Source organism: Chlorocebus sabaeus, chromosome 2 (assembly GCF_047675955.1).
Source record: "Chlorocebus sabaeus isolate Y175 chromosome 2, mChlSab1.0.hap1, whole genome shotgun sequence".
In the NCBI taxonomy this organism is placed as follows: domain Eukaryota; kingdom Metazoa; phylum Chordata; class Mammalia; order Primates; family Cercopithecidae; genus Chlorocebus; species Chlorocebus sabaeus.
In genome coordinates this window covers 30,009,917-30,037,162 of record NC_132905.1, presented here as the reverse complement: position 1 = coordinate 30,037,162, position 27,246 = coordinate 30,009,917, and the positions used below count along the sequence as shown (strand labels likewise).

The window sequence follows — 27,246 nt, the reverse complement described above, 5'->3', positions numbered from 1 at the left end:
CATTAAAAAAGTATATGTAGGCAATTATTTTATAAGGATCAGCATTTATTCAACAAACATTTTTAAACTGTTTACTCTGTATAAGGTATGTTGAATTAGCTGCTGGAGGGTGTCGAGTGAACAATTCATGTTTCAATGCATTTATTATTATTATTCATTGGTAGTATTCCACAAGCTTAAATGTTTTATTTGTTTTATGTCAACATAAATAACAGAGATGCCCTCTAAAAGAAAATGATATTATTTAAGAATAGGATGTACTAAATTATGTGCGTAGTCAGGGAGGGAAGGAAGACAAAGGTTTTTAAAGGATAAATGAGGAGGATTACATAATTGTTTTGAGATGATTATGCTTAGCTACAAGGATCAATAATAAGAGTGACATCAGTCCAAGGCTGGACAGGGAGTTGCTGGGCAGGTATCCTCACAGAAGTATTTTTTGTGTAAAGTTGCTATGGCCTTTGTACAAGGTGATGGTTTTTGCAGAGTCTTTTGTGAGAGTTTTTCTTATCAGGCATTTATGAGTGAGAACCTTCTCTTTATGACATTCCCTGGCTCTTTTTGTCAGGGTTTTTTGGGTCGTTGTTGTTGTTTTAATATAAGGGACTCCATTTGGATTCTGACAACTTTCACATTATTTAACATCCACATATTTACTCTATGCCAGAAACAATTCCAAGTACTTTATAAGTATTAACTTATTTAATCATCTAAACAATCTAACAAGATAATATTATGATTCCCAGTACACACATGTCTTCATCTATAAGGATAAAGAAATTGAAGCACAGAGAGTTAAGTGAACCATCCAAAATCACACTGTTGGTAAATTGAAGGGCCGGAATCTGAACCCAAGCAAGCTGTGCTCCAAAATGTGTGTTCTTATCCATCATATCCATTAGCTCGTTCTATAAAACAACCCCAAACTTGGCGGCTTATAACATCAACTGGTTATTATTTTTCATGCATTATCTGGTCAGCTGGGCAGGTCTGCAGATCCAGACCAGACTCATAGACTCAGCTCATCTCAGCCGGGCTCACTCAAGTGTGTATGCTCAGCTGGGGACTGGCTGGTCCAGGACATCCTTGACCAAGATGACTCAGCTCTCCTCCAGAAGAGCTGGATGAGAGACCAGGATGACTCAGACCTCTCATCCTCCCTTGCTATAATAGGGCCCTGAGAAACAGTGGAAAAATTTGCGAGGGCCTTTTGTATCAAGTTTGCTACTCTCTGATGGACCAAAGCCTATCACATAGTCTAGTACAGAGTCAGTGTGGAAGGGCCCCACCAACAGGCATAGACATAGGTTGGTGTAAAAATTGGAGACTTTAATACAATTAACCTCCCATAGTCATGGCTCAACACTATGCTGTTTAAACCCTGCTTTCCAGGCAGTATCAAATTTGATATTTCCAGCTCCAAAAGAATTGTGAAGATGCTGCAAAATGTAGCCTTGTCGGTTTAGGAAGGCAAGAAAAGAGTAAAAAGAAATGTGGAAAATGAAAGGATATTTATAATTTTAGGCTGATCCTGGAGAAACACCATCAGAGACTCCAAGTGAAGTGAGAACGACTCCAGCAGAAAACGGGGTGAATCACACTACATCCCTGACACCCAAGCCACCCTCCCAGGCTCTCCACAGCCAGCCAGCTCCAGGTAAGCCATCTGGGAAGAGGTGGACAACGTGAGCAAGATCCTTCAGTTCACTAGTGCGACTGAAGGAGGCACTGTGATGTGGGTAGTTAAAGCATTAAGTGGGGAAAGATGTGTGGACTTAGGAGGCGCTCCGACAATGTGCAATTGATGAATGAAGGCCAGAAGGGATTCATATGTGCTCATCTGGCTCTACAGATAACTTATTAAACCACAACAAAAAAATCACCCAGATTTCCTGTGTCCTTTTTTAGTGATGAATTATAACCCATCTGCTGTCACGGTTTGAGAAGAGTTCTCCAAGCAGCTTATAAACAACCATGCCTTAGAAGTGCATTCTTAGGCCTGCTTCATTAATTCTGTGCCAAGGGCTCCTTTCCCTCTTTCTCCAACTTTCTTTTCAACATCCTTGAGTGTCTGCTATGTGCTGGACACATTGCTAAGCCTTTCATATGGATCATTTCAATTCCCGCTCCCGCCCCCCCGCCATACCAGGCCCAGAGAGTAGATTCTACTATTGTCTCCATTGTGCAGATGAATAAGCTGACATTTTCAAGTGATAAAGTACTTATTGAAGGCCACAGAGCCAGGGAAGAGTGAACTTAGGCCTGACACAGTTCCCGATGATACTAACATTCTTGCTTTTAGCTCCTATATTCCAACCAAAGCCGCACTCATGTCTCATTTCTCAAAAAAAAAAACCAAACAAACAAAAAACCTTTGATTTCTATGCAGCTAACTTTGACATTTAATCTTATGCAGCTTTCTGTAACTATTCCTTGTGTGTATGTCCTGTTTACTCCAGTAAATGGGAGGCCTCCTAGGTAGACTTCAGTTTGGTGCCTCCTCTGTACATCACACAGTGCTGGAGAATAGCATGTACCTGATAATTTCTTGTTGAATTGGTTTAATAAAGTAAACAAAAGGGAACAGAATTTCCTTCTATGAAAGTGTGGAAAGGAGCTCCTTTCTTTGTCATACTAGGTCAGAGCGCCAATAGATCCAGATCTTTTATTTAGGGTGGAAGGGTATTTCTCATTGGGGAGAATGAGAAATAAAAAAAAACAAAGGAATTATATTTAATTGGTATCAGACATGCTTGAACTGCTTTTTAAAAGGTTGCTGGCCAGGCATGGTGGCTCATGCCCGTAATTCCAGTACTTTGGAAGGTTGAGACAGGCGGATCACTTGAGATCAGCAGTTCAAGACCAACCTGGCCAACATGGTGAAACCCCCATCTCTACTAAAAATACATAAGTTAGCCTGGCATGGTGGTGCATGCCTGTAGTTCCAGCAACTCAGGAGGCTGAAGCAGGAGAATCGCTTGAACCTAGGAGGTGGAGGTTGCATAAGCTGAGATTGCACCACTGCACTCTAGCCTGAGTGACAGAACGAGGCTCCATCTCAAAAAAAAAAAAAGTTGCCAAAGTCAATAATAGTGAGAAGATGACTTAATTATGAACAAGAAGTAAATTTTCAAATAAAGAGTTTTATATACCAAATACAAACATCTTGAGTGCTTCTGAAATATAAATCCATCATTTAAATGTGTGAGTAAATAGTCATGTGTTCCTGAAAGTAAAAGAGAATTTAGCATTCTCACATTTAACTTTTTTTAACTTGATATTTTGGAATAATTTAACTTACGGAAAACATTTTTTACATGGCACAGAATACATTCAAAAATAGCCTCCTCTTCCCCTAACGTTAACATCTCACGGGATCATGGGGCAATCATCAAAACCAGGAAACTAACATTGGCACGATACTCTGACCTGAACTGCACACTTTATTTGGACTAACTTGCTTTCCGCTAATGTCCTTTTACTGTTCGAGATTGCAACGCAGGATCCCACATTGTATGTTATTGTCATGGTTCTTCCGTCTCCTTTAATCTCTGGCAGTCCCGCAGTCTTTCCTGTCTTTCATAACCTTGGTACTTTGGAAGAACTCTAGTCAGTTATTTTGTGGAACGTCCCTCAGTCTGGGTTGGTCCGATGTTTCGCCATGATTAGGTTGAGGGCATGCATTTTGACAAGAGCACCACGCAAGTAATACTCGTCCTTCTCAGCGCATCACATCACAGATATACGTTGTTGCTGGGTCTCATCACTGATGATGTGGGATCACTTGGTTAAGGTGGTTTCTCCACTGAAAGTTATTTATTGTCCCCTGTTAGATAGATTGGGAGAGCTACTTTGAGACTATGCAAATATCCTGTTCTTCCTTAAACTTTTACTTACTGATTTTAACATTCACCAATGAATCTTTCCTGTAACAGTTATTACTGCCCAGTGGTCAATATTTGACTTTTATATTTTACTTTATTTTATTTTGGGATGGAGTTCGGCTCTTGTTGCCCAGGCTGGAGTGCAGTGGTGTGATCTTGGCTCACTGCAACCTCTGCCTCCTGGGTTCAAGCGATTCTCCTGCCTCAGTCTCCCGAGTAGCTGGGATTACATGCATGCACCACCACACCCGGCTAATTTTGTACTTTTAGTAGAGATGGGATTTCGCCACGTTGGTCAGGTTGGTCTCGAACTCCTGACCTCAGGTGATCCACCAGCCTTGGCCTCCCAACATTTGACTTTTAAAAGGCCACTTGTCATTCCTGATTTTGCCAGAAGGTGGCAACAGCATTGCCTAAACTGAATTTGTTTTGCTTCCAAGTGGATGTCTTTTCTCTTTTCTCTCCTTATAAATGGGGCATATAATATCACCACTTTTTTTTTTTTTTTTTTTTTTTGAGACAGACTTTCACTCACTCTGTCACATAGGCTGGAGTACAGTGGCATGATCTCAGTCCACTGCAACCTCCACCTCCTGGCTTCAAGTGATTCTCCTGCTTCAACCAACCAACTCACTGGAATTACAACTACCTGCCACCATGCTCTGCTTTTTGTATTTGTAGTAGAGACAGGGTTTTACCATATTGTCCAGGCTGGTCTTGAACTCCTGACTTCAAGTGATCCACCTGCCTCAGCCTCCAAAAGTGCCGGGATTACAGGAATGAGCCACTGCACCTGGCCTAATGTTACATTTAATTAGGTTTGTCTCAAAGCTGCAAATGAAGACTTTTTAAGCATAATTTTTATAAAGAATTTTCTCACACAATTTGTCATTTCTCTGAAAAGAGATTTAGATTCAAGGCCTGAATATGTTTGTTTGCTTGTTTGTTTATAGGAAGAATACAATTTAAAAAGCTGAAGAGGCTATTTATTTTATCTTTTGTATTACAGGTTCTGTAAAGGCACCTGCCAAAACAGAAGATCTTATTCAGAGTGTCTTAACAGGTAAATGCCACCCTTTCCCCCCATGGAATTTAGCAGCTGAGTATTACACAGTGGAAGTATTTAGAGGAGAGGAAATTTCCATTCATCTATGAAAAATAACGTCATTAATATTTCTTCTTCTAAAAAATCTACAGACATACACTTTTAGTTTAGTCTACGTGATATGATATCATCACAGAGAAGTAACCATACTTTGTAGCTAGAACCCTACTGGCATAAAAATAATGTAGTTTCACAAGATAGCTATTTCAGCATCAAAGAATAGTTTCATGCTGGAAATGTAACCCAGTGAACAAGAATGCCTGTCTTTCCAAATTGCCAACAATAAACTATATTTTAGATATGAAGAATATCCATTTGTGAGCATAAAATGCACAGTCTTTCAGAACTGTGATACAGTTTGGAATTATTTTATATTTGGTTAGTCACATAAACTAGTGGAACTAAAATTGGTATAAGCTTTGTGCAGGACAATTAGCAGTAGGTAGTGGAATGTTAAAAATGTTTATAATACTCAGCTCAATATACAACAGAAATGTACACACATGTTCATCAAAAGCAGCACCACTGGTAAGGGCCAAATCTAGAAACGACCCAATGTGCATCAGCAGTAAGGTAGGTAAATAAATTGTGATAAATTCCTAGCATAGAACAGGAGGCAGCTGCAGGAATAAATAAACTCAAGTCACACACAACCTGGATAAAACTCAAGCATAATGTTCAGGAGAAAAGCCAGACACCAAAGAGCATGTTCTGTATGATTCCATATACACTAACTTCAAGGACAAAACTAATTCATGCTATAGAAACCTGGATTTGGATTATACTTGGTGGGAGACAGGAACCAAAAAGGAAGACTTCTGGGATGCTGGCAAAATTCTGATTTTGACCTGAGTGATGGATATTGAAGCACATTGACTTTGGAAAAATTTACAAGGCTAGCTATACATTTATGATTTATGCACTTTGATGTATGTATTTGTATTTCATCAAGAAATGCATAAAATGTGCATAGAAAAATTACTTGAGGAAAGCATTAAAAGAAAATAAAATATAGTTTGGTTTGGTTTTTAAGACGAAGTCACCCAGGCTGGAGTGCAGTGGCGCAATCTAGGTTAACCGCAACCTCCACCTCTTGGGGTCAAGCAATTCTCCTGCCTCAGCCTCCCAAATAGCTGGGATTACAGGCATGCGCCACCACGCCTGGCGAATTTTGTATTTTTAGTAGAGATGGTGATTTGCCATGTTGGCCAGGCTGGTCTCGAACTCCTGACCTCAGGTGATCTACCCGCCTCAGCCTCCCAAAGTTTTGGGATTACAGGTGTGAGCCACCACACCCCTCCCAACAAAACATGTTTTAAAAGATTTAGTTCTAGGCTGGGCATGGTGGCTCATGCCTGTAATCCCAGTACTTGTGGAGGCCAAGGGGGTGGATCACCTGAGGTCAGGAGTTCGAGACCAGCCTGACCAACATGGAGAAACCCTATCTCTACTAAAAAATACAAAATTAGCTGCTGTGGTGGTGTGCACCTATAATCCCAGCTACTCAGGAGACTGAGGCAGGAAATTTGCTTGAACCCAGGAGGCGGAGGTTGCGGTGAGCCAAGATCGCGCCATTGCACTCTAGCCTGGGCAACAAGCATGAAATTCTGTCTCAAAAAACAAAAAAAAGATTTAGTTTCATGGGAAACAATACCATATTAATGCATACAACAAGAGACAGAAATGTTCCTAGAACATGATTTTAATGTTATTTAAAAGAATGCAAATGAATGGACAAAAGGCAATGGTCTGTACCAATACATTAGCTGTGATTATATCTTGGTGGCTTCTTTATAAATGATATTTATGTCTTTATATAAGTGGGCATTACCTTTATACTTAAGAGCATATTCTAAGGAACAGCCTCTCGTCTACAGACTTTTTAAAAATAATAGTTTATGTGGCTTTATTTCTAATCATAGGTAAGAACATCTAGAGCCTTATTTCCAAACTGCCTATAGCTGATATGCTGTAAACCACTTTTAAAGAAATAGAATTGCATCTGCCACCAAGAATGCAGCAATTCCTTGGGATTATAAATTCTTAATGTAATAACTTATTATGCAACCTTAATGAGTCAATTTGGGCCTGAGGGAAACCATTAAATAAATGTACCTGGTTTTCTCCATGGCCTCATTCTCAAAAGAAATTGAATGTCAGGAGAATAGACACAGTATAAGAAAAGGAAACATATTTCTATTGCTTAAAGACCTTAACATTTAATAGCATCAATTATTATTCTAGTTCCAACGTTTATTCACTAGACATCTAATTTTCTATTCAGGTCTCTTGTTACTCACAGGATATATTATTTCTGAATCAGTTGATAGTTTTAAATATTTATGGTGACATTTTTTGTTCCCAGAAGCAGGACATTCAATTCAAAGCATGGAAACGTGAACTATGACTTGATCTAGGTCCATATAAATAATAATTCACCGAAGTTAAGATACCATCAGTTGTAAAGCATTCTATGCTCATGTGTTGCTAAAAAAGAAAAGCACTGAACCACCATAACACCCCACCAACCATAAGATGCATCTTGATTTCAGAAATGTTGCCATATTTTTAAAATGCACATTCTAGAATTGATTGAATATATCAGTAAAATACAGATTTGTTTTGTTTTGTTTTGAGACAGAGTCTCACTCTGTTGCCCAGGCTGGAGTGCAGTTGTGTGATCTCAGCTCATTGCAACCTCCGTCTCCTGGGTTCAAGTGATTCTCCCGAGTAGCAGGGATTACAGGCGCCTGCCACCACGCCCGACTAATTTGTGCATTTTTATTTTTTCATGTATTTATTTATTTATTTATTTATTTATTTATTTAGAGACAGAGTCTCACTCTGCTGCCCAGGCTGGAGTGCAGTGGCGCGATCTTGGCTCACTGCAACCTCTGCTTCCCAGGTTCCAGGGATTCTCCTGCCTCAGCCTTTCGGAGTAGCTGGGATTATCGGCGTGTGCCCCCATGCCCAGCTAATTTTTGTGTTTTTAGTAAAGATGGGAGTTTTGCCATGTTGGTCAGGCTGGTCTCGAACTCCTGACCTCAGATGATTCACCCACCTTGCCGTCCCAAATTGTTGGGATTACAGGCGTGAGCCACCGCACCTGGCCTAATTTTTGTATTTTTAGTAGAGACAGGGTTTCACCATGTTGGCCAGGCTAGTCTTGGATTCCTGACCTCAGGTGATCCACCTGCCTGGGCCTCCCAAAGTGCTGGGAGTACAGGTATGAGTCACTGTGCCCGGCCCAGAATGTTTTAAGGTCAGGCCCTATCACTTTAAAAGTTTTCTCAGCATGGGGTAAAAAAAGCAGCCAGGCATGATGACTCATGCCTGGAAATCCCAGCACTTTGGGAAGCCAAGGAGGGCGGATCACTTGAGGCTGGGAGTTTGAGACCAGGCTGGCCAACATGGCAAAACCCCATCTCTACAAAAAATAGAAACTAATTAGCTGGGCGTGTTGGTGCATGCTTGTAATCCCAGTTACCTGGGAGGCTGAGACATGAGAATGACTTGAACCCGGGAGGTGAAGGTTGCAGTTAGCTGAGATCGTGCCACTGCACTCCAGCCTGCGCAGCAGAGCAAGACTCTGTCTCGAAAAAGAAAACAATAATAAAAATAATATAGTAATGTGGCCTGCTAGTAAGCCTCTGGTGACTTTGTGCAAATTATAAGAGATCTTCCCTCAGACACTTTACTGCTATATGCTTTTATGATAAAGGTACAAACTTATGATGTTTATACTATAAATGGTACCTTTAGAAATGGTGCTGTAGAACTTGCACAGTTATTTTCTAAGCCTCCACAGGCACAGTGCCAGAAACCGGGTTAAATACTTTCTGTGAGTTCTTTTATTTCATCATCTTAACAACCCTATAAAGTTATAGAAGTATTATAATCCTTCTAGCAATGCTGTTGGTGCCCTGCCCAGATTCCTTGTACAGCTGGTGCACCCGTCTCCTGGCTGGTGGTGAGAGTTGGCTGCTAACAGCTCATAACTTGTCCTTCTCTGCAAAATTGCCCTCAACCAAAAGGAAGCCCCCTCTCCAGATGGTTATGCCTCCGTGCACTGAATGTCCCAAACATGCAAGAACCTTGCCTTCTTGCCTCAAGATGAAACCAGCTCAGTGGTACAACTCACACTCCAGCGCTCCCCCATGGGATCAGGCAGAGACCAGACTCCATCCTTCTGAGACCACACCCTTGCTCAGCTCCTTCCTCAGCCCCGTCTGCTTCCCTGGCTCCCCTACTCTGAGAGTCCCTCAGTAAAGCGTGTGCACCTGAATCCCCATCTCGCATTCTGCTTCTAGGGAACCCAAACTAAAAATATATATATTCAAATGAAGCAATCGGGTTTCTGAGAAGTTTAATAACATAGTCTCAAAGTTAGCAAGTGATAGAGTCAGACTGGAACCCAGACAGAGCTGACATCAAGCTTCGCTCTTAAGCTCCAGCTGAGCAAGATCAAATGTTTCCTCCTAAGAAGGTGGCCGCTCCTCTTTCCATCTGGACGTTATGCCCTCCCATTCCCTTAGCTTTCATATTCATTTGTTGCAGAAGTGGAAGCACAGACCATCGAAGAGCTAAAGCAACAGAAATCGTTTGTGAAACTTCAAAAGAAGCACTACAAAGAAATGAAAGACCTGGTTAAGAGACACCACAAGAAAACCACTGACCTTATCAAAGAACACACTACCAAGTATAATGAAATTCAGAATGACTACTTGAGAAGGAGAGCAGCTTTGGAAAAGTCCGCCAAAAAGGACAGTAAGAAAAAGTAAGTTCAATGAATATTTTTAGTTTGTTTCATAGCATGAAGAGTCGTTAACATGGATTTTTAATGTTTTATATCATGTTTTTGGACCTGTACTATGGCAAGAAGGCCACCTAACCTCCTCCGTTCTCCACAGCTTTTGAGGCACCTTAGCCCAAATTTGTTTGTGGATTGAATTTTTTTATTTGACCAAATTCTGAGAATAAAAATGCAGGAAGTCCTCACGTGAGTCTAGCCGGTGATCCCAATTCCAATTAACTAACTACCTGTATTACAGCTGCCGTGAGTATGAGATTTTTGCCTTGGGTACCTAGAACCTATTTGGAGAGGCAGCTGTTTTTTTTTTTGGAGACAGAGTCTTGCCCTGCCACCCAGACTGGAGTGCAGTTACATCATCTCGGCTCGCTGCAACTTCTGCCTCCGGAGTTTAAGTGATTCTTGTGCCTCAGTCTTCCAAGAAGCTGGGATTACGCCACCACACCTGGCTAATTTTTGTATTTTTAGTAGAGATGGGGTTTCACCAGGTGGCCCAGCTGGTCTTGAACTCCTGGCCTCAAGTGATCTGCCTGCCTCAGCCTCCCAAAGTGCTGGGATTACAGGCATGAGCCACCGTACCCGGCCACAACTGGTCTTATAGAAAAGAGAAGCTGACTATCCTTTGCTACCCTGTCTGAAATGTATAATGCCTTACACAGGTGACTCTTATGTTTGGGCCTGGGTTCCCACAGCCCCATGTACCCAAACCTTGATGATGAGAAGCATCTCTCACACATTCACTCAATTAATATTTATTGAATGCCTACCGTGCCCTGGGGATACAGCAATAAACATGACCTACCCAATCATCTCAAATAGCTAACATGGTAATGTGGGCAACGTAAACAATAAACAACAAACACACAGCATCATCTCGGGCTGTGATGAGGACTATTAAGGAAAGAAATAAACAGGACCATGGGATAGAGAATGACTAGAGATGGGCGATCCCTTCTGACATGTTGGTCTGCAATAAGGTGGCACAGAAAGAATAAGGCCTGGTCAGCTATGCAAAGAACTAGGGAGATTTATTCCAGGCTGAGGAAACAGCAAGTGCAAAGGCCCTCAGGCAGGAAAAACAATGAGCTTGTTCCAGGAACAGTAAAGCTGGCAAAGTGGGTGAAACATAGTAAACCATGAGAGGAGGGAAACAGGATGAGATCAGAGAAACAGGAAGGAATCCCACTGCTAGGTTCTTTAGAGCTGGAGCAAGCGACAGTTCAAAATGTATTGAACGTGCAATAAGATGCTACTGAAGAAAGAAACTGATATGGTGAAATTTGAGAGTCTCAGAGAAATGAGTCTAGTTGCTATGTGGAAGAGGGACCCTAGAGCTGTGCATCTCAAATGGACATGAGTCACCGGGATCTTGTTGGATGCAGGTTCTGACTCCATGTCTGAACTGGGGCCTGAGCAGCACCAGGTGATGCTGATTCTGCAGTTCCATAGACAACACTCTGAATAGTGAGGATCAAGGGCTCAGAGTGAAAGCGGGAGACCAGTTAGGAAACTTTTTCATGAGTCCAGCTGAGTAATGATGGTGGTTTGGTCTAGGATGAAGGTGGTAGACATGGAGAGAAGGGGATGAATTCTTGATTTGTTTTTTAAAAAAGCGTAAGGTATGGGGTCAGAGGCCTGAAGAGAGTAGCCTGCTTGTATGTCTCTGCAATTCCCAGGTGTCCTTTAGAGAATGAAACTCATGCTGTTACCCACACCAAATATGTTCATGACACTCCATTATCTAGACTAGATCAGTGCATCTCAAATTTCAGTGTGCATATTTGCTAAACACAGACCCTTGGGCCTGACCCTAGAGTTTCTGCCTCAGGGGCCTCCTTCCATAGGGACTGAACTTCTGAGCTCTAACAAGCTCCTAAGGTTTGCTGATGCTGTTGGTCCACAAACTTTCCACTGATGGGCCCTGGTCTATAATTGTTCAGGAGCATCCTAGAAATTGAAGGGTGGCTGAAAGGCCTTCTTTGGTCTAATCCCTGCCTCCCTTCCCAGCTGCCATCTCCAAGCTCATCACACAAAAACCTGTACCTTCTGCTTAGTTCCCACCATGATGACATAGGGCAGTTGGGATTCTCTGGGCTCAGGGCCCTTCTTCAATTGCAAGACTCTTGTGTGAACAATGCAGGTTCACTCCAACAGAGACCTGCTTCCAAATGTGAGGATGCCATGTGGATTTCAGAGTGTCACGTGCTCTCAGAACCCCACATGTGGACTGCTCATCATAGCTTATCATGGGACTTTGTGGACACAGGGTCTGGTGGACCACAGGGGGTTTCCTCTCTTATACCCTGTCAAGGACTGTTCTCAGTCCTGGAATAGCATTTCATTGAGTGTCAACGAAGTGTTGGGCGTATGTGTCATATCAGTTTCCTAGGGTTGCTGTAAAAAGTACAGCAAACTGGATGGCTTAAAACAATAAAAATGTATTTTCTCACAGTTTTGGAGGCTAGGAATTCAAAAATCAAGGTGTCGGCTGGGCATGGTGGCTCATGCCTGTAATCCCAGCACTTTGGGAGGCTCAGGTGGGAAGATCACTTGAGGCCAGGAGTTTGAGACCAGCCTGGGCAACATGGTGAAACCCTGTCTCTACTAAAAATACAAAACTTAGCCAGGCATGGTGGCGCACACCTGTAATCCCAGCTACTCAGCAGACTGAGATAGGAGGATTGCTTGAACCAGGAGATGGAGGTTGCAGTGAGCCGAGATGGTGCCACTGCACTCCAGCCTGGGCAACAGAGAAGGACTCTGTCTCAAGACAAGACAAAAGAAAACAAAGCAAAACAAAACAAAGCAAAAAAACAAAATCAAGGTGTCAGTGGACTATGTGATCTCTGGAAAGTCTAGGGGAGGAATCTTTTTTGTTTGTTTGTTTCTTCTAACTTCTGGTGGTTGCTGGCAATCTTTGGCATTCCTTGGCTGACAGACACATCACTCCAGTCTGTACCTCCATTATCACATGAATTCTCCCTGCATAGGTGTGTCTTGGTGCAAATTTCCCTCTTCTAATGACAGACACCAGGCATTAGATTCAGGTCCACCCTAATCCACTATGACCTCATTCTATTACATTTGCAACAACCTCTTTCCACATTAGGTCACAGACTGAGAGGTTCTGAGCAGAACCTGAAGTTTGCAGGGATATTATTTAACCCAGTACATGTGCTAACCACTTCTATGTACTATTCCATATATTGCCCACAGCAGCACTGTGAAGTAGGTACAGGCATCACCCACATTGGATAAGAGAGGACCTAAAACTCAGTAAGGCCCAGTAACCTGGCCAGGGGCACATGCAACACAAAAGGCTGTAGTGACAGTGAGGTCATGGCATGTTGCCCCCTGAGATACTACTTGTGTCCGATGACATAGCAGATCTAGAATCTGCATCTCTGTAGACCAGTGACTGCTTCTGGTCCCTATACTTATAATCTTCTATCTCTACACAACAAAACAAACAGATGCATGAAATAACTATGTCCAAATAAATTCCCTCTTTATCCCAAATGTTATGAGATTTCTCTTCTAAATTTAGATTCCTGAAATTTCTTTGAACATCTTTTGCATGTATATAGTATGAACTTCTTGACAATAAATAATGTTTCATAGCATGAAGTTCCCTAATCAACAGTGTTAATTTTTACATAAAAATATTTTTCTTCAAAGTTGAACAATTAGGGAAATGGAAGTAAATACATTTTGTTATCTTTTTGGGGCACAGACAGTTCTTGTCTTCCTCAGGGCTTATTTAGCTGTCAAGAATAGTTTTAATTTCAGTTATTAAGCACTAACAGCATTGTGTAAGACATTGTTCTTAAGTCTTTTTAAACATCAACTCATAACATTTTAAAAATAAAATTTTAAAATAATATTTATGTTTAAAATAAAATGTTATTTGTGGTTTTAATAAAAGTGTATCATTTAGAAGATTTATAACTTTCAAAAGCAAAAGAATCCCTTAGTTCTATTTCAATATATATATATAGCATTTTAATGAATTGTAGCATCAAGAGAAGTTAAAAAAAAAAAGCCTTTTAAGTTGAAATTATTACTCCACTTAATTTTCTATACTATAGTATATAAATTACTCTTATCAGATAGCCCATTTTCCACATGTTGGCTAACCAATGGACAATGTATTGCCAAAGATAATCCAACGATCTTTACAGCTCTAGGAAATTTTATATAGAATTAGTTGTACATTTACTCAAAACTTTTTTGGAATCATTGTCATCAGCTTTCTCAGTAAAGATTATCTCAAAAGCTTGACTGATAATAATTGCCACTGAGAAATATAATTTCATTCTTTAACTGAAAACTTTATAAATTACCCTGAAACTGTGTAAGCTATGTAAGTGACCTGTCAATAAGCGAAGTATAAGACAAACTATTACATCCTTCCTTTACTGAATAATCTTCTTTTGATGCCAAGTCATAGAGATAAGATGCATTTTTTAGATTTATATTGTGACATGTGATTTAACACATGCTTAAATTGAAAGCACTATCAAAACCTAATACTTGGGCTTTAAAAAGTAATAAAATCATCATTTCTTAAGGCTGCAGCAGCCTTAAGGGCCACCTAGGTGATATTTGTCACTTGTTCAAGGAGGAAGCTGAAAGCTAACAGTATTACCATTTACCTGTAGTTACACAGCCAGTTCAAGCAAAGCTTGACCTAAAACTTCTCCTGAGTTTCTACTTTAGTCATATGTACTATGAACCGCGAAAATCTGAGACAGTTAATTTAGCAAGTTTATTTAGTAAGTTCATTTTTCTAAGGTTCAGGACGTGTGCCTGTGACACAGCCTCAGGAGGTCCAGACAACATGTACCCAAGGTGGTCAGAGCAGTTTGGTTTTATACATTCTAGGGAGACGTGAGACGTCACTCAACCTATGCAAGATGAACACTGGTTCTATCTGGAAAGGCGGGACAACTCAAAGCAAAGGCAGGAAGCCGGAAGCCAGGAGGGGATTTCCAGGTCATAGGTAGATAAGAGACAAATGGTTGCATTCTTTTGAAGTTTCTGATTAGCCTCTTGGAAGGAGACAATCAGATATGCATTTATCTCAGTGAGCAGAGGAGTGACTTTGAGTAGAATGGGAGGCAATTTGGCCCTAAGCCATTCCCAGCTTGACTTTTCCCTTTAGCTTAGTGATTTGGGGCCACAAGATTTATTTTGCTTTCACTGTACATATTTGTTTATTCATTTTTGTATATACTTATAAGTCATATCCTGCAAACTTCCAGTAGAATATTGAAGTAACATCATAGAAGATTTGTATGTAAAAATCCCATGAAAATAGAAAGAGAAACCGCACACAGGCGTAGACTGAGCTTTGGACAAATTATCTAGACCTGCTACCCAATATGGGAGCCACTAGCTATAGGTGGCTCTTGAGTCCTTGAAATGTTGCTTGTGAGATATGTTATAACTATAAAATACACACCAGATATCTAAGACTTCACTTTTTTAAAAAAGAATGTAAAATATCTAAAATATATCTATTGATTTTATTTTAATTGCATGTTAAAATGATATTTTGGGCATATTAAGTTAAATAAAATATATTATTAAAATTAATTTCATTCATTTCTTTTTGCTTTTTGAAGTGACTACTAAAAGTTTGAAATTACGTCTATGAAGGGAATCACATATGTAGTTCTCATTCTGTTTCTACCAGACAGCACCAACCATTTAATGTCATCTCTGTCCTTGAACACTGAATTCAGTTCTTAGCTTCTGAGAAAAGGAATATGGGTTTGATAATTCTCTTTACCTGATTAAAGGAAACTTGCTGACTCTTCCAAGAGAGACAAGCATTTTCCTAGTATTAAATTGCCACAGACTTAATTTCATGGATCTTATACAAGCAGCAGAGGGGATAATGCCTTCAACTTTGTTTTTATAGAAGATGCAGAGATGTTGTTCACTTGTTTTTTTTTTGTTGTTGTTGTTGTTTTTTGTATTGTCCCTCAAAACAAAACAAAACCAAAAAATCCCTTAGTACATAGTATCTAAAGATATGTCATAAGGAGCTTTTCTTCAAGTGGCAAAGCCAGTGGGTCTGATTATGTCTATCTGTCTTCCATCTCTCTTGATACGCAATGAAATCCTGAAAACACCTCAGATAAATGAATGGATGGACATTACATCCATTGAAGTTATTTCTTTCCTTCCTTATTTCCTTCCTTCCTTCCTTCCTTTTTTTTCCTTCCTTCCCCTTCCTTCCTTCCTTCCTTCCTTCCTTCCTTCCTTCCTTCCTTCCTTCCTTCCTTCCTTCCTTCCTTCCTTCCTTCCTTCCTTCCAACAAGGTCTTGCTCTTTTGCTCAGGCTAGAGTGCGGTGGCATGATCACAGCTTACTGCAGTCTCGACCTCCTGGGCTCAATCAATCCTCCTGCCACAGTCTCCAGGGTAGCTGGAACTATAGTCGCGTGCCACTAGGCCTGGCTAATTTTTTTTTTTTTTTTTTTTTTTTAGAGATGGGGTCTTACTACCCAGGCTGACATTGAACTGCTGGGTTCAAGGGAGCTGCCCACCTCGGTCCCCAAAAGTGCTGGGATTACAGGCGCGAGCCACCACCACACCCGACCTGTTCCTAATACTGTATCTCTCTTTCCCTGTTTGCTACAGATTATAATACAGAGTACAAAATTGGAATGAATGAAACCAATTTATTTAATATTCATCATCTCAAGTGATCTTTCTACATAATGTGAAGAACAGGTTACTCGAAAATAGTTTGGGTCCAGACATGGCATGCAGTCATGCTGTGGTGCTCTTAAGAGCACAGGTGTTGCCCTTCTGCCCCTGTAATCTTTGGCCTTGGGCAAGTTGCACTACTGCGCCTCCGTGTTGTGTCCTTGACCAATTATCTCACACAGCCCGGTTTCCTCAAATGTAAGCTGGAGATGGGTATACTGACTTACTTGATATGAGTGTGCCTAGCACACGGGGGGACGGTCAGCAATGAGGGCTGCCTCTGCTGGGTTGGTTGGAACTGATTGAAGAAATACCTTTATGCCCTGGCTACAATGACTTCCTGCTATATAAGATAATTCAGGCTGAGCATGGTGGCTCATGCCTGTAATCCCAGCACTTTGGGAAGCTGAAGCAGGAGGATCACCTGAGGTCGGGAGTTCAAGACGAACATGACCAACATGGAGAAACCCTGTCTCTACTAAAAATACAAAAATTAGCCGGGGGTGGTGGCGCATGCCTGTAATCCCAGCTACTCGGGAGTCTGAGGCAGAAGAATCACTTGAACCAGGAAGGTGAACGTTGCAGTGAACTGAGATCATGCCATTGCACTCTAGCCTGGCTAAAAAAATAAAAAAGAAAAGAAAAAAGATAATTCAATGTTACCTGTGTCATGACAAGAGGAAAGGTCCCCTCAACACTGCAGTGAGGAGCCTTATAGAATGTCCGTCCTCATTTGGCATTGCACATAAAAATGCAAAAAGAAACTTGAGAGAATTCTGCATTCCTTATTTGACAAAATCTGATTCTAACACCAGCTTCAGCCAACTCCCTTCTCTATGTGATGCCACTGATACTTGCCCAATTCAAAGAAAAAGCAACCAGAATTAGTAACAGCTGATTCTAAGAAACTTTACCTGGCTCATCGGATCACAAGTGAAAAATACGGAGGCAGAGTCTGATGTGTTGGATGTCTTAGGTGGTGGTTTAGTCTTTCTGGAAGGGGTTCCATATTAATGAAAAGAGCATACCTACTCTTTGGACCCTGTTCCCAATACTCTGTCTTTCTTTCCATTGTTTCCTACAGGTAATACTACAGAGTACAAAAGTGGAAGGAATCACACCATAAGTTAATGATAATTACTTTAATTTATTTTGACATTCATCCTAACCTTCTTAATATCTGTATGATTCTCTAAGAACAATGCAGAGAAAGTCATGCTGCTCAGAGGAAGCATTCGAAATATTTTAGAATGAACTAACCCATCTCTTTCCCCTTGTAAGTTTGTGTGGAAACTGCCATTTGGGTAAACATATCAGTGAAGTTGGTGAAGCCTCCAAAGAGCCTTATTTTCATAGTGTGTCTTTGCTGTTAAAAATCTTGTTAAGAGGCCAGGCACGGTGACTCACGTCTGTAATCCCAGCACTCTGGGAGGCTGAGACGGGCAGATCACTTGAGGTCAAGAGTTTGAGACCATGCTAGCCAACATGGTGAAACCTCATCTCTACTAAAAATACAAAAATTAGCCAGGCATGGTGGCACATGCCTGTAGTTCCAGCTACTCAGGAGGCTGAGGCAGGAGAATCACTCAAACGTGGGAGGTGGAGGTTGCAGTGAGCCGAGATCATGCCACTGCACTCCAGCTTGGGCAACAGAGCAAGACTCTGTCTGAACAACAACAACAACAATAAAATTGTTAAGAAACAGAACTCAGATGGCAGCCAGGAGGGTTATCCGCACAAGGCATCTACACGTGCTCTCCGTTTATAATCATCACCCTGATGGTAAATAGGGCACATCTTTAGCTTCCTCTAACAAAGTCTACTCAATGCAGTGTCCACTGAAGTTTTCATATGGGAAAGGTAACTGGGAATGCCATTACACTTGTCACATTTTAAAATAATAAAAAAGATTAAAACTGGAAAATTTTTTATTAGACACTGTTTTTCCCAAAGGGAGATTATTATTCTCACCATGCCATGCCCAGGGTCCCCAGCCTCTTTGCTTTTCTTTCTGCCCCTGCCTCTTTCTATAGCACCGTGAATTCCATTCAGTCTCTGGGATTAGAGACACAGTTGCTAAGTTTGTCCTTGGGGTCTCACCCTCTACCCCAAGTGGCTTATGAAAATACATATTTCCAAACAGAGAACTTTCTCTAGGAGGAACTCTGGTGAATAACCTTCCCTCCACCTTGTTATGGGCTTCCTGTTTTGTGAGTCAAGATCTGTGTCTTTGCAGATCGGAACCCAGCAGCCCTGATCATGGTTCATCAACGATTGAGCAAGACCTCGCTGCCCTGGATGCTGAAATGACCCAAAAATTGATAGACTTGAAGGACAAACAACAGCAGCAGCTGCTTAATCTTCGGCAAGAACAGTATTATAGTGAAAAATACCAGAAGCGAGAACATATTAAACTGGTAAGCCTGGGAAACATGATTTATGTTTGTGCAACTGGAACTCTCTTTCTTATAGAAAACTTTGGATGCTTTTGGATAACTAAAAGGAAACAAGGGCGGGTGTGACTGGCACCAACTTGAGAGATTGTTTAGTTGACACAGTGTCTATCACACGACTATTTTTTATAAGGCCCACTGTCTTAGCATCTTTACCAAGCTTCTCTGTCTTCTGCCAATAAGGCTATATTTTATCATTTTTATTTTCACTAACTGACGTTGAGTTTGTAATTGCTTTTGGGAATCTTTGAAATCTCACAAGGAAATAGAAAACACTTACCTTTGTTTAAGAAATTAAGAACGTGTTGCAAACAAATTTCCCCCCTTTTTTTTGGTAGCACTGGGCTTTGCAAGCATTTTAAAAAAATTATACAGTCCACTCTCCTATATTTAGAAAAGGCAGTACCTAAATGGCCAACACAGAATGTTAGCTACCCAATTCCTAAGGCTCCCTGTGAAAGGAAATGCCATCCTCACCATTAATAATCAGTTTTATCTTCCAAAATGTTTCCTCATGAATTGAGACATTCTCTCCATTTTCGTTGATTCCTTGTGTCCTTGTAGGGACACAATAAATATTTGGTGACAGATAGATTAAATAAAATATTCTTGAAAACAAATGTATGCGAAAACCAAAGAAATAAGTAAGCTTGATAGAAATTAAGGTAGTGTATCCAGAAGAAATGGGTTTTAAGAGATATGTGTGTAAACTGTCCATTTCTTTGCTGAGGGTCTGTGCATATAAGAGAATTCTGAGTTGCTTCAGCTTGTAAGGTTGGAAGCCTATAGATGATTTAACCATCACTGTATGATAGGTGATTCCGTGTAATTCTGTTGTTCTAGTACTGGTTCCCCAGTGACTGTATGCAATGAGTAGATCAAAATTGCATGAATTGCTTATTGAAAATCAAATTCTAACTAGGCCAGTTATTCTCAACTTGAGCATGCGTCAGAATCACCTGGAGAGCTTGTTAAAAGAGATTTTTAGGGCCTACCTTAAATTTTCAACCGATCTCTTTTAGGGCTGGTGTTTTCATATTTCTGGTTCCAGGACCAGACTTCAAGAACTACTGCCTAATACCTACATGTGAGACTCAGGATTTGCTTTTTAACAAGCCCCACATGATTTCGAGGGGTTGCCTTATTTGTGAACTACTGAAGTAAGATCAAAGCAGTGAAAGAATATCTGGGCAGGGGTTGGATCGGGCATAAGGAGGGATTGCCTTGACAGACCTGAGAAAGTCAAATTAAATTTTAACAGGCAATAATGGCTTTGAGACTTGGCTACAACCACTGCCATCTGACTTTCTCCAGCAACTCATCCCCAGTACTCCAGAACATAATAAAAATTAAAATAGTGGCTGGCTGTGTATTAAACACTCACCATGGGGCTGTCTTCTGTGCTGAGTCATTTACAGGAAACGTCCTATTTAATTCTCACAATAACCATTAGAGTTTGGTACTATTGTCAGTCCCATTTTGCAGATAAAAAATGTATGTAGCAAACTTTAGTGACGTTTCCAAGGTTCCACAACTAGAAGGTGGTGCCATTGGGATTTGAACCTTGGTCTTCAAGTTCTAGAGCCCCTGGTTTATAACCATTGTGTAGATGCCTCTGCTAATTCAGGTTTCAAGCCAATATCATCAAAATGAAGGAGTTTCTCTGGTATCCTGCTCACACAGAGAACACACAGCAAACTTCTTCGTTATGATACCTGGAATGCCATGCCTGTCTCTCTTTAATCAGCTTTATTTCCCATATCACACAATTCACTCGTTTTAAAGTTCAATGGCTTTTGTATATTCATAGATACTTACAACCACCACCAGAATCAATTTTAGAGCATTTTCATCACCTTAAAAAGAAATCCTAATAAATTAGGCATTCATCCATTCATTCATTCCTTGAACAAATGCTTATTAAACACCTGCTTGTTAAGTATTTTTAAACAGTAGTAAATAAAAATAACAATCCTAAGCTTTATGGAGCTTATATTGTAGAAGGAAGAGTCAGACCATAAACAAAATAAGTTGGTAAAAATATGTAGTATGTTAGGTAGTAATAAGGGCTTAGGAGAAAAGCAATATCAGAAATGGGGGAATAGGGAGGGGCGGTTTGGGGAAGGATGATGAGTATGCTTGGCAATTTTAAATAGGGTAGGCATGGAAAGGTTTACGCAGAAGGCAACATCTGACTTAAAAGGTGAAGAACTGACAATAGCCAACACAGGGAGGAGGATTCCTCCAGGCAGAAGTATTGACGTGCAAAGACTCGGGGCTGGAAATGGTCCTGAGTGTTGGGGGAATAGCAGGGTGGCTCTGCCTGAAGAGGATTATAGGGCATCAGGTCAGAGAGATGGGACTTTTGGGGTGGGAGACAGATCTTTTTGGGTCTTTAGCCCTCTGTGTTTTCACTAGGAGTGAGGTGGGAGCTGTTGGAAGCTTTTGAGCAGAGGACTGATGTGATCTGAAGAAATTTCCGCAAGAACCACTCTGGGGCTGTGCTTCCCAGTACATTATGGGAAGTGGTCTCCTAGGAAAGAGCCGTCCCAAAGTTCAGGCCAACAGCAGTCCAAGGGGTTAAGGAGTCCTGGGGTCTCCAGCAGATGACTCAAGTTTACTAACAGGGGGAATGTTGCTTGGAAGTCTGGACATCTCAGCTGGGCGTGGTGGCTCACAGCTGTAATCCCAGCACTTTGGGATGCCAAGGCAGGTGGATCACCTGAGTTCAAGAGTTCAAGACCAGCCTGGAAAACATAGTGAAACCCTGTCTCTACTAAAAATACAAAAATTAGCCGGGCATAGTGGTGGGTGCTTGTAATCTCAGCTACTCCGAAGGCTGAGGTACGAGAATCGCTTGAACCCAGGAGGCAGAGGTTGCAGTGAGCCGAGATCATGCCATTACACTCCAGCCTGGATGACATAGCAAGACTGCATCTCAAAATAATAATAATAATAAATAAAAAAGTAAAGAAGTCTAGACACCCCAATATTAGTCCATTTACATGCTTCTGATAAATACATACCTGAGACTGGGCAATTTACAAAAGAAGGAGATTTAATTGGACTTAGACTTCAACGTGGCTGGGGAAGCCTCACAATCGTGGCAGAAGACAAGTCACGTCTTACATGGATGAGAGCAGGCAAATAAAGAGAGCTTATGCAGGGAAATTTCTTTTTAAAACCATCAGATCTCATGAGACTCAACCATCATGAGAACAGCATGGGAAAGACTTGCCCCCATGATTCAATTACCTCCCACAAGGTCCTGCCCACAACACGTGGGAATTCAAGATGAGATTTGGGTGGGGACACAGCCAAACCATATCACCAACTATAATCATCTGGAGTTTCTCCAGGGCCCCAACCCCTGAGCAAGACCATTCCCCAAGGAAAGACACATGACAATTCAGAAGAGAGGTGGCAGAGTAAGAGGGAAGCCTGATACGGGAGATTCCTGAAAGAGGAATTCAGAGTACAGATGAAAACAGAAGCCAAAGCATCCCAAGAAGCCCTCTTGGGGAGATTTGAGCTGCAGAAATAGGGTGGTAAAGTCACAGGAAAGTCATGAAAAACCTAAACATCCCAGGAACAATGCCTGAACATGAGGCACCATATGGAATCCCACTGATGAGGGTGTGGAAAGCAGCTCAGGAGCTTTTCTACTGGAAGAGAAGGTTGGTTGGGAATTGGGGAAAACCAGCTGAGCTTGTAGGTGGGAAAATTGCACTTGAGGAGCTAGGGAGGTGGTAGAAGTCCTACTAGAGGTGGCAGCTCCACCATATGCCCTTCCACTCCCTTCTCCCTAAGAAGGAATGTGAGTACACGTTGTAAAAGTTTTGAAGACTGTTCAGAGAGACGTAAATACTTGCCCAAGCCAACCTGGCTCTTTCAGGCCAAATGTAAGCCACACACTCAAAGTGCTCACCCCTGCACCACTGTGATTGTGGATTTGGGTTTCAGGTAAAGTCCCAGTGCCTGCTACACACACCTATACCTGCCTTGTTAGGAAGACTAAAGCCTGAATATCTTGGAATTAGTACCACACAGTGTTTATTTTATGGCCATTTGGGAGCATTTACAATTTTTACTACCTGCCTTTAGCTGCGACGTGTGTGCCAAAGCTTCCTCCTGGCTCCATTTGTAATAACCAGAGATTGTTCTGTCAGGAAATCTTTTGACTGAAAGGCACCCAGAAGTGTTAGTTCTATCTTTGCTGGTGGTTCTAAATAATGAACAGGCCTCCCAGGCTAAATTAGACAAACCGAAGTGTAATTAAAAAAGAAGTAAGCCCCAGGTTAAAAGGAGTATTTGGGTGATGAGGAAAATTAAGCTGACAATATTTCATCTCCCAAAATTGCTTTGGGGATTAAATACCAACGTGCTTTGGTTAAGGATTATGCACTTCGAATACCACATCCACAGTTCAAGAATTAAGAAAGAAAGCATGGCATCCATAAACTCCCTGTCAAATGTTTATTGAAAATTTAGTATTTGCACAGCATTCTGATAGACACTGGAGATGAAAAGGAATAAAACACAGCCGCCACACACACTCAGGGGATGTGTACAAGAAACACTTCTAAGAAATGAAATAATAAAAGCAGGAAAAAAATGGATATGAAAGCACAGATGTGGTAACTATTTGCCTAACTCTATCAATTGATAAGCACCTAGAGGATATTTTTGATGTAATTATTCATCTCATCATAGGAGATGTAAAACGCACACTAAGCTCTGTAGACTCTACTACTGTCAAAAAAAAAAAAAAAAAAGATCTGTGTTCCTAGAGCTCTCCATCGAAATAACTCTATAGTTTGGCTACTGAAAGTGTGAAGTGTGGGCCGTGAGTCACCTAGGAGTGTGTTAGACATGCAGAGTCTCAGGCCCCACTTCAGACCTGCTAAGTCATGATTTGCATTGTAATAGGATTCCCAGGGACTTGCTATATGGTCACGTTGAAGAAGCACAGTTTTGGAGTGTGTATCTTTGCTCCAAATGCATTTTAGAATAAGCCTACGATTTCTTTTATTTGAAATGGGGAATACAGTGAGCTCTTCAGAGCTTGGTCATCAAGTTGATTGTATTATCTGTTGGTGACAAAGTCATAGTTCCTGTGGAAATCACCCATGTGGTTCCCTCCCTACATCCACAGTACAAGGTACTTTTTGCTTTAGTCAAAAGTGAGTGAAAATAAAGATGGAATTTCCTCCACCCCATTCAAGTGCTTGTGCTCCATGATATCTCTCAATGAACAACTTGGGGGTCTGTAAACCCCAGGTAAGGATTCTTGCTCCAGAGAAGAACTACAGGGTTGGGAAATCTGTTCTAATTCATTTATCTGTTTTTCATCAACTGTCACTGGTTAAACTTGTGTTTTGTCTATACCATTAGGATTAGGTTTTAATTTTAAAAGTGACTTTGGTGAGGGGTGGAAATTCTTAGGGATTCACTGGAGCGTCTCCAATCACTCTGGGTATTCAACTCTAGCATCACATTCTTCTAAACACCCATAGCCCAGTGAGCAGGGATTTTGTGGTAAAGTTAAGGAGTTTTTGTTTCTCAGCCACAGATGTGCTTGACCCACCATTTTACCTTCTTTCTTCTTCCTCCTTTTTAGTGGCTTCACAAAGAGATTTCCTCATTTCTTTCACAGTCACCATATGCGTTATCCTCTGCAGAGCCTTGTTTTGCTTTGCTTTGCCTCCTGCCTTTTCTCCCTTTTCCCATATCTCCCATATGTTCTAATCACATCCATTCACCTCTTTCTTTACATCAGCCTTAATGGCTCATGTTCTTCTTACACATCCTCATGTCTGTCCCACCAGCAGTCATTCCAGGACCCCAAACCAACATTAGTACCATCAAACTGAGTTCAGCCCCAGAAGGTTAAAAAGTTGTGTTTCAGACGGCAAGCTCTGGGCAGATACTGATCAGCTATGAATGGACAGGCCCATCAGGATGCAAATGGTGTTGAGTGAGGAGTCTAGGGTCATATGTCCTCATTTCAGGCCACTGCTTCTCCACCAAGTCACTGCATGACCACCTGAATGTCAATTTTCTAACCTGCTCAATGGAGATAAAAATATCTCTTACCTCATGAAACTATAAGGAGGAACAACAAGATAATGCACCTAAAATATTGTTTTTAATGAAAGCCTTTTTCTGTACAATACTTGAATTGACTAAGAAATCTATATACACTTCAAATATAGATGTGTATTACAGTTTTGTATATCCTGCCACAGCTTGAGGGAACTCATTGTGTCTCTTTGAATGATTTCTACCAGCACCATGTGCTCTCCCAGCTATCTAGGAGCCACACTTGAATGTTCTCCTTTCGGTGGTTGCCTAGATGAAGTATATGTGCCAGGAGTAATTGCAGTGTCAGGAAGTATCCCTAGGACAGTTGTGGTAGTGCTATCTGTCTTCCTCCAATATTCAGACTTTACATAGGGTCATTTTTTTTTTTGAAAAATACTTTAGCTTTCCCAAGAAATGTTGCATTTTCTACTAAATAAGAAATGACAAATAAGCAAAAGATTTTAGTAGTGAAATGTGAAATAAAATAACTGTCAACATTTTTGTCAATTTTCCTGATTAGTACCCTAATGGGATTCACACACACACACACACACACACACACATACACACACGATCCAAATCCATATAGTTTTCAATTTGCTTCTTTTACTTAGCATTATGTTATGGTGATTTTTCATGTCATGCTTTTTAAAGCTTTTTCATGGCTTTGTATTACTTTATTGTATAAATGTAGCTTAATTTACTTATCTAGTTCCCTACTCAAGGTAGTATATTAGTCCGTTTCGCACTGCTTATAAAGACATACCCAAGACTGGGCAATTTATACCCAAACTATGAGATTTACTTGAACTTATAGTTTCACATGGCTGGGGAGGCCTCACAATCATGGAGGAAAGCAAGGAGGAGCAAGTCATATCTTACATGGATGGCAGTAGGCAAAGAGAGCTTGTGCTGGGAAACTCCCCATTATACTATCAGATCTTGTGAGACCTATTCGCTATCACAAGAACAGCACAGGAAAGACCCACTCCCATAATTCAATCATCTCCCACCGGGTCCCTCCCACAACACATGGGAATTATGAGAGCTACAAGATGAGATTTGGGTGGGGACACAGAACCAAACCATATCAGGTGGCAACTCCACATTGAATAGAAGCCTTGGTCAGACTTTCACGTTCATTTTTCTTTGCTCAGTGAGGAAAAAAAATTTCAAAGATTATTATAACATTGAAACTCAAATAAGCAGCTATTTTAATATAAGTTCTATTTAACTGTGGAAATTTTACAAATAATAATTTTATAGGTGTGAAAGAATATCTCATAGAATGATCAAGATACTTGCCCTTTTTGTCCAAGACTTTCTCCTTCTGAAAAGAGAAGGGAGCTAGTAGAGATTATAGCTCTGGATGGACAGGGCCCTCTCTGTCTGCTCACAGAGAAAGGTTGGACCATCAATACTAACATAGTACTGGCACATAGTAGGTAAATACTCTTTGAATGAATGGTCAGGTCACACTCCCGTATAAGCATCTTCCTTGTTTTTGCTTTTGTTTTTGTTTTTTTTTAGACACAAAGTCTAGCTTTGCTGCCCAGGCTGGAGGGCAGTGGTACAAACACAGTGCACTGCAGCCTCCATCTCCTGGGCTTCAGTGGTCCTCCTACCTCAGCCTCGCAAGTAGCTGGGACTACAGGCATGCACCACCATGCCCAGTTAATTTTCTGTATTTTTTAAGAGACAGGTCTCACAATGTTGCCCAGGTTGGTCTCAAACTCCTGGCTTCGAGTGATCCTTCTGCCTCTACCTTGTTCTCAAATTGTCAGTGATGTGCTTGCCGTGTAGATCATTACTTAGTTCAGACGTTTTGTAAATTAAGAAAAAAATAGAAGAAGAAAAACAACGTATAGTGAAAATCCAGAGTAAATGCTTTGACTAACAGAGAAGAAAGAGGCATCTTCTTTAGACATTAGTGGAAGGGAAAGAAAGATGTGTTGAGCCCAAAGTGTGAATATTCTAGACGTGGCTTTTTGCCTATGTTCCAAGAGGATCCTTCCTAGAAGAGACCCCAAACATACCAATTTCTGTCCACATATTTTTTATCCCTTTTGAGTTAGAGTCAAGGAATTATTCTCCTCCATGGAAACCATTTTCTTGCCCTCCAATGACTAAAGCAAGTGAAATTTAGCAGAGTTGAGAACAAGCGTGAAGTTTTATTCCCCAGGGCCTTTCTT

The 27,246-nt window shown here is 41.0% G+C and overlaps 1 protein-coding gene across 4 annotated transcripts in view; it reads left to right on the top strand.

The window, feature by feature from the left end:
• The window catches only part of PLCB1 (phospholipase C beta 1), a 761,313-nt gene that overhangs the window by 627,504 nt on the left and 106,563 nt on the right, over positions 1–27,246 (top strand). For all 4 annotated transcript variants that reach the window (XM_008018384.3, XM_008018395.3, XM_037990865.2 and 1 more), the window contains exons 24-27: positions 1,525–1,657; positions 4,894–4,947; positions 9,547–9,766; positions 18,754–18,934. In XM_008018384.3, coding sequence (XP_008016575.3) covers positions 1,525–1,657; positions 4,894–4,947; positions 9,547–9,766; positions 18,754–18,934 — 588 coding nt within the window. The remainder of the gene's footprint in view (positions 1–1,524; positions 1,658–4,893; positions 4,948–9,546; positions 9,767–18,753; positions 18,935–27,246) is intronic.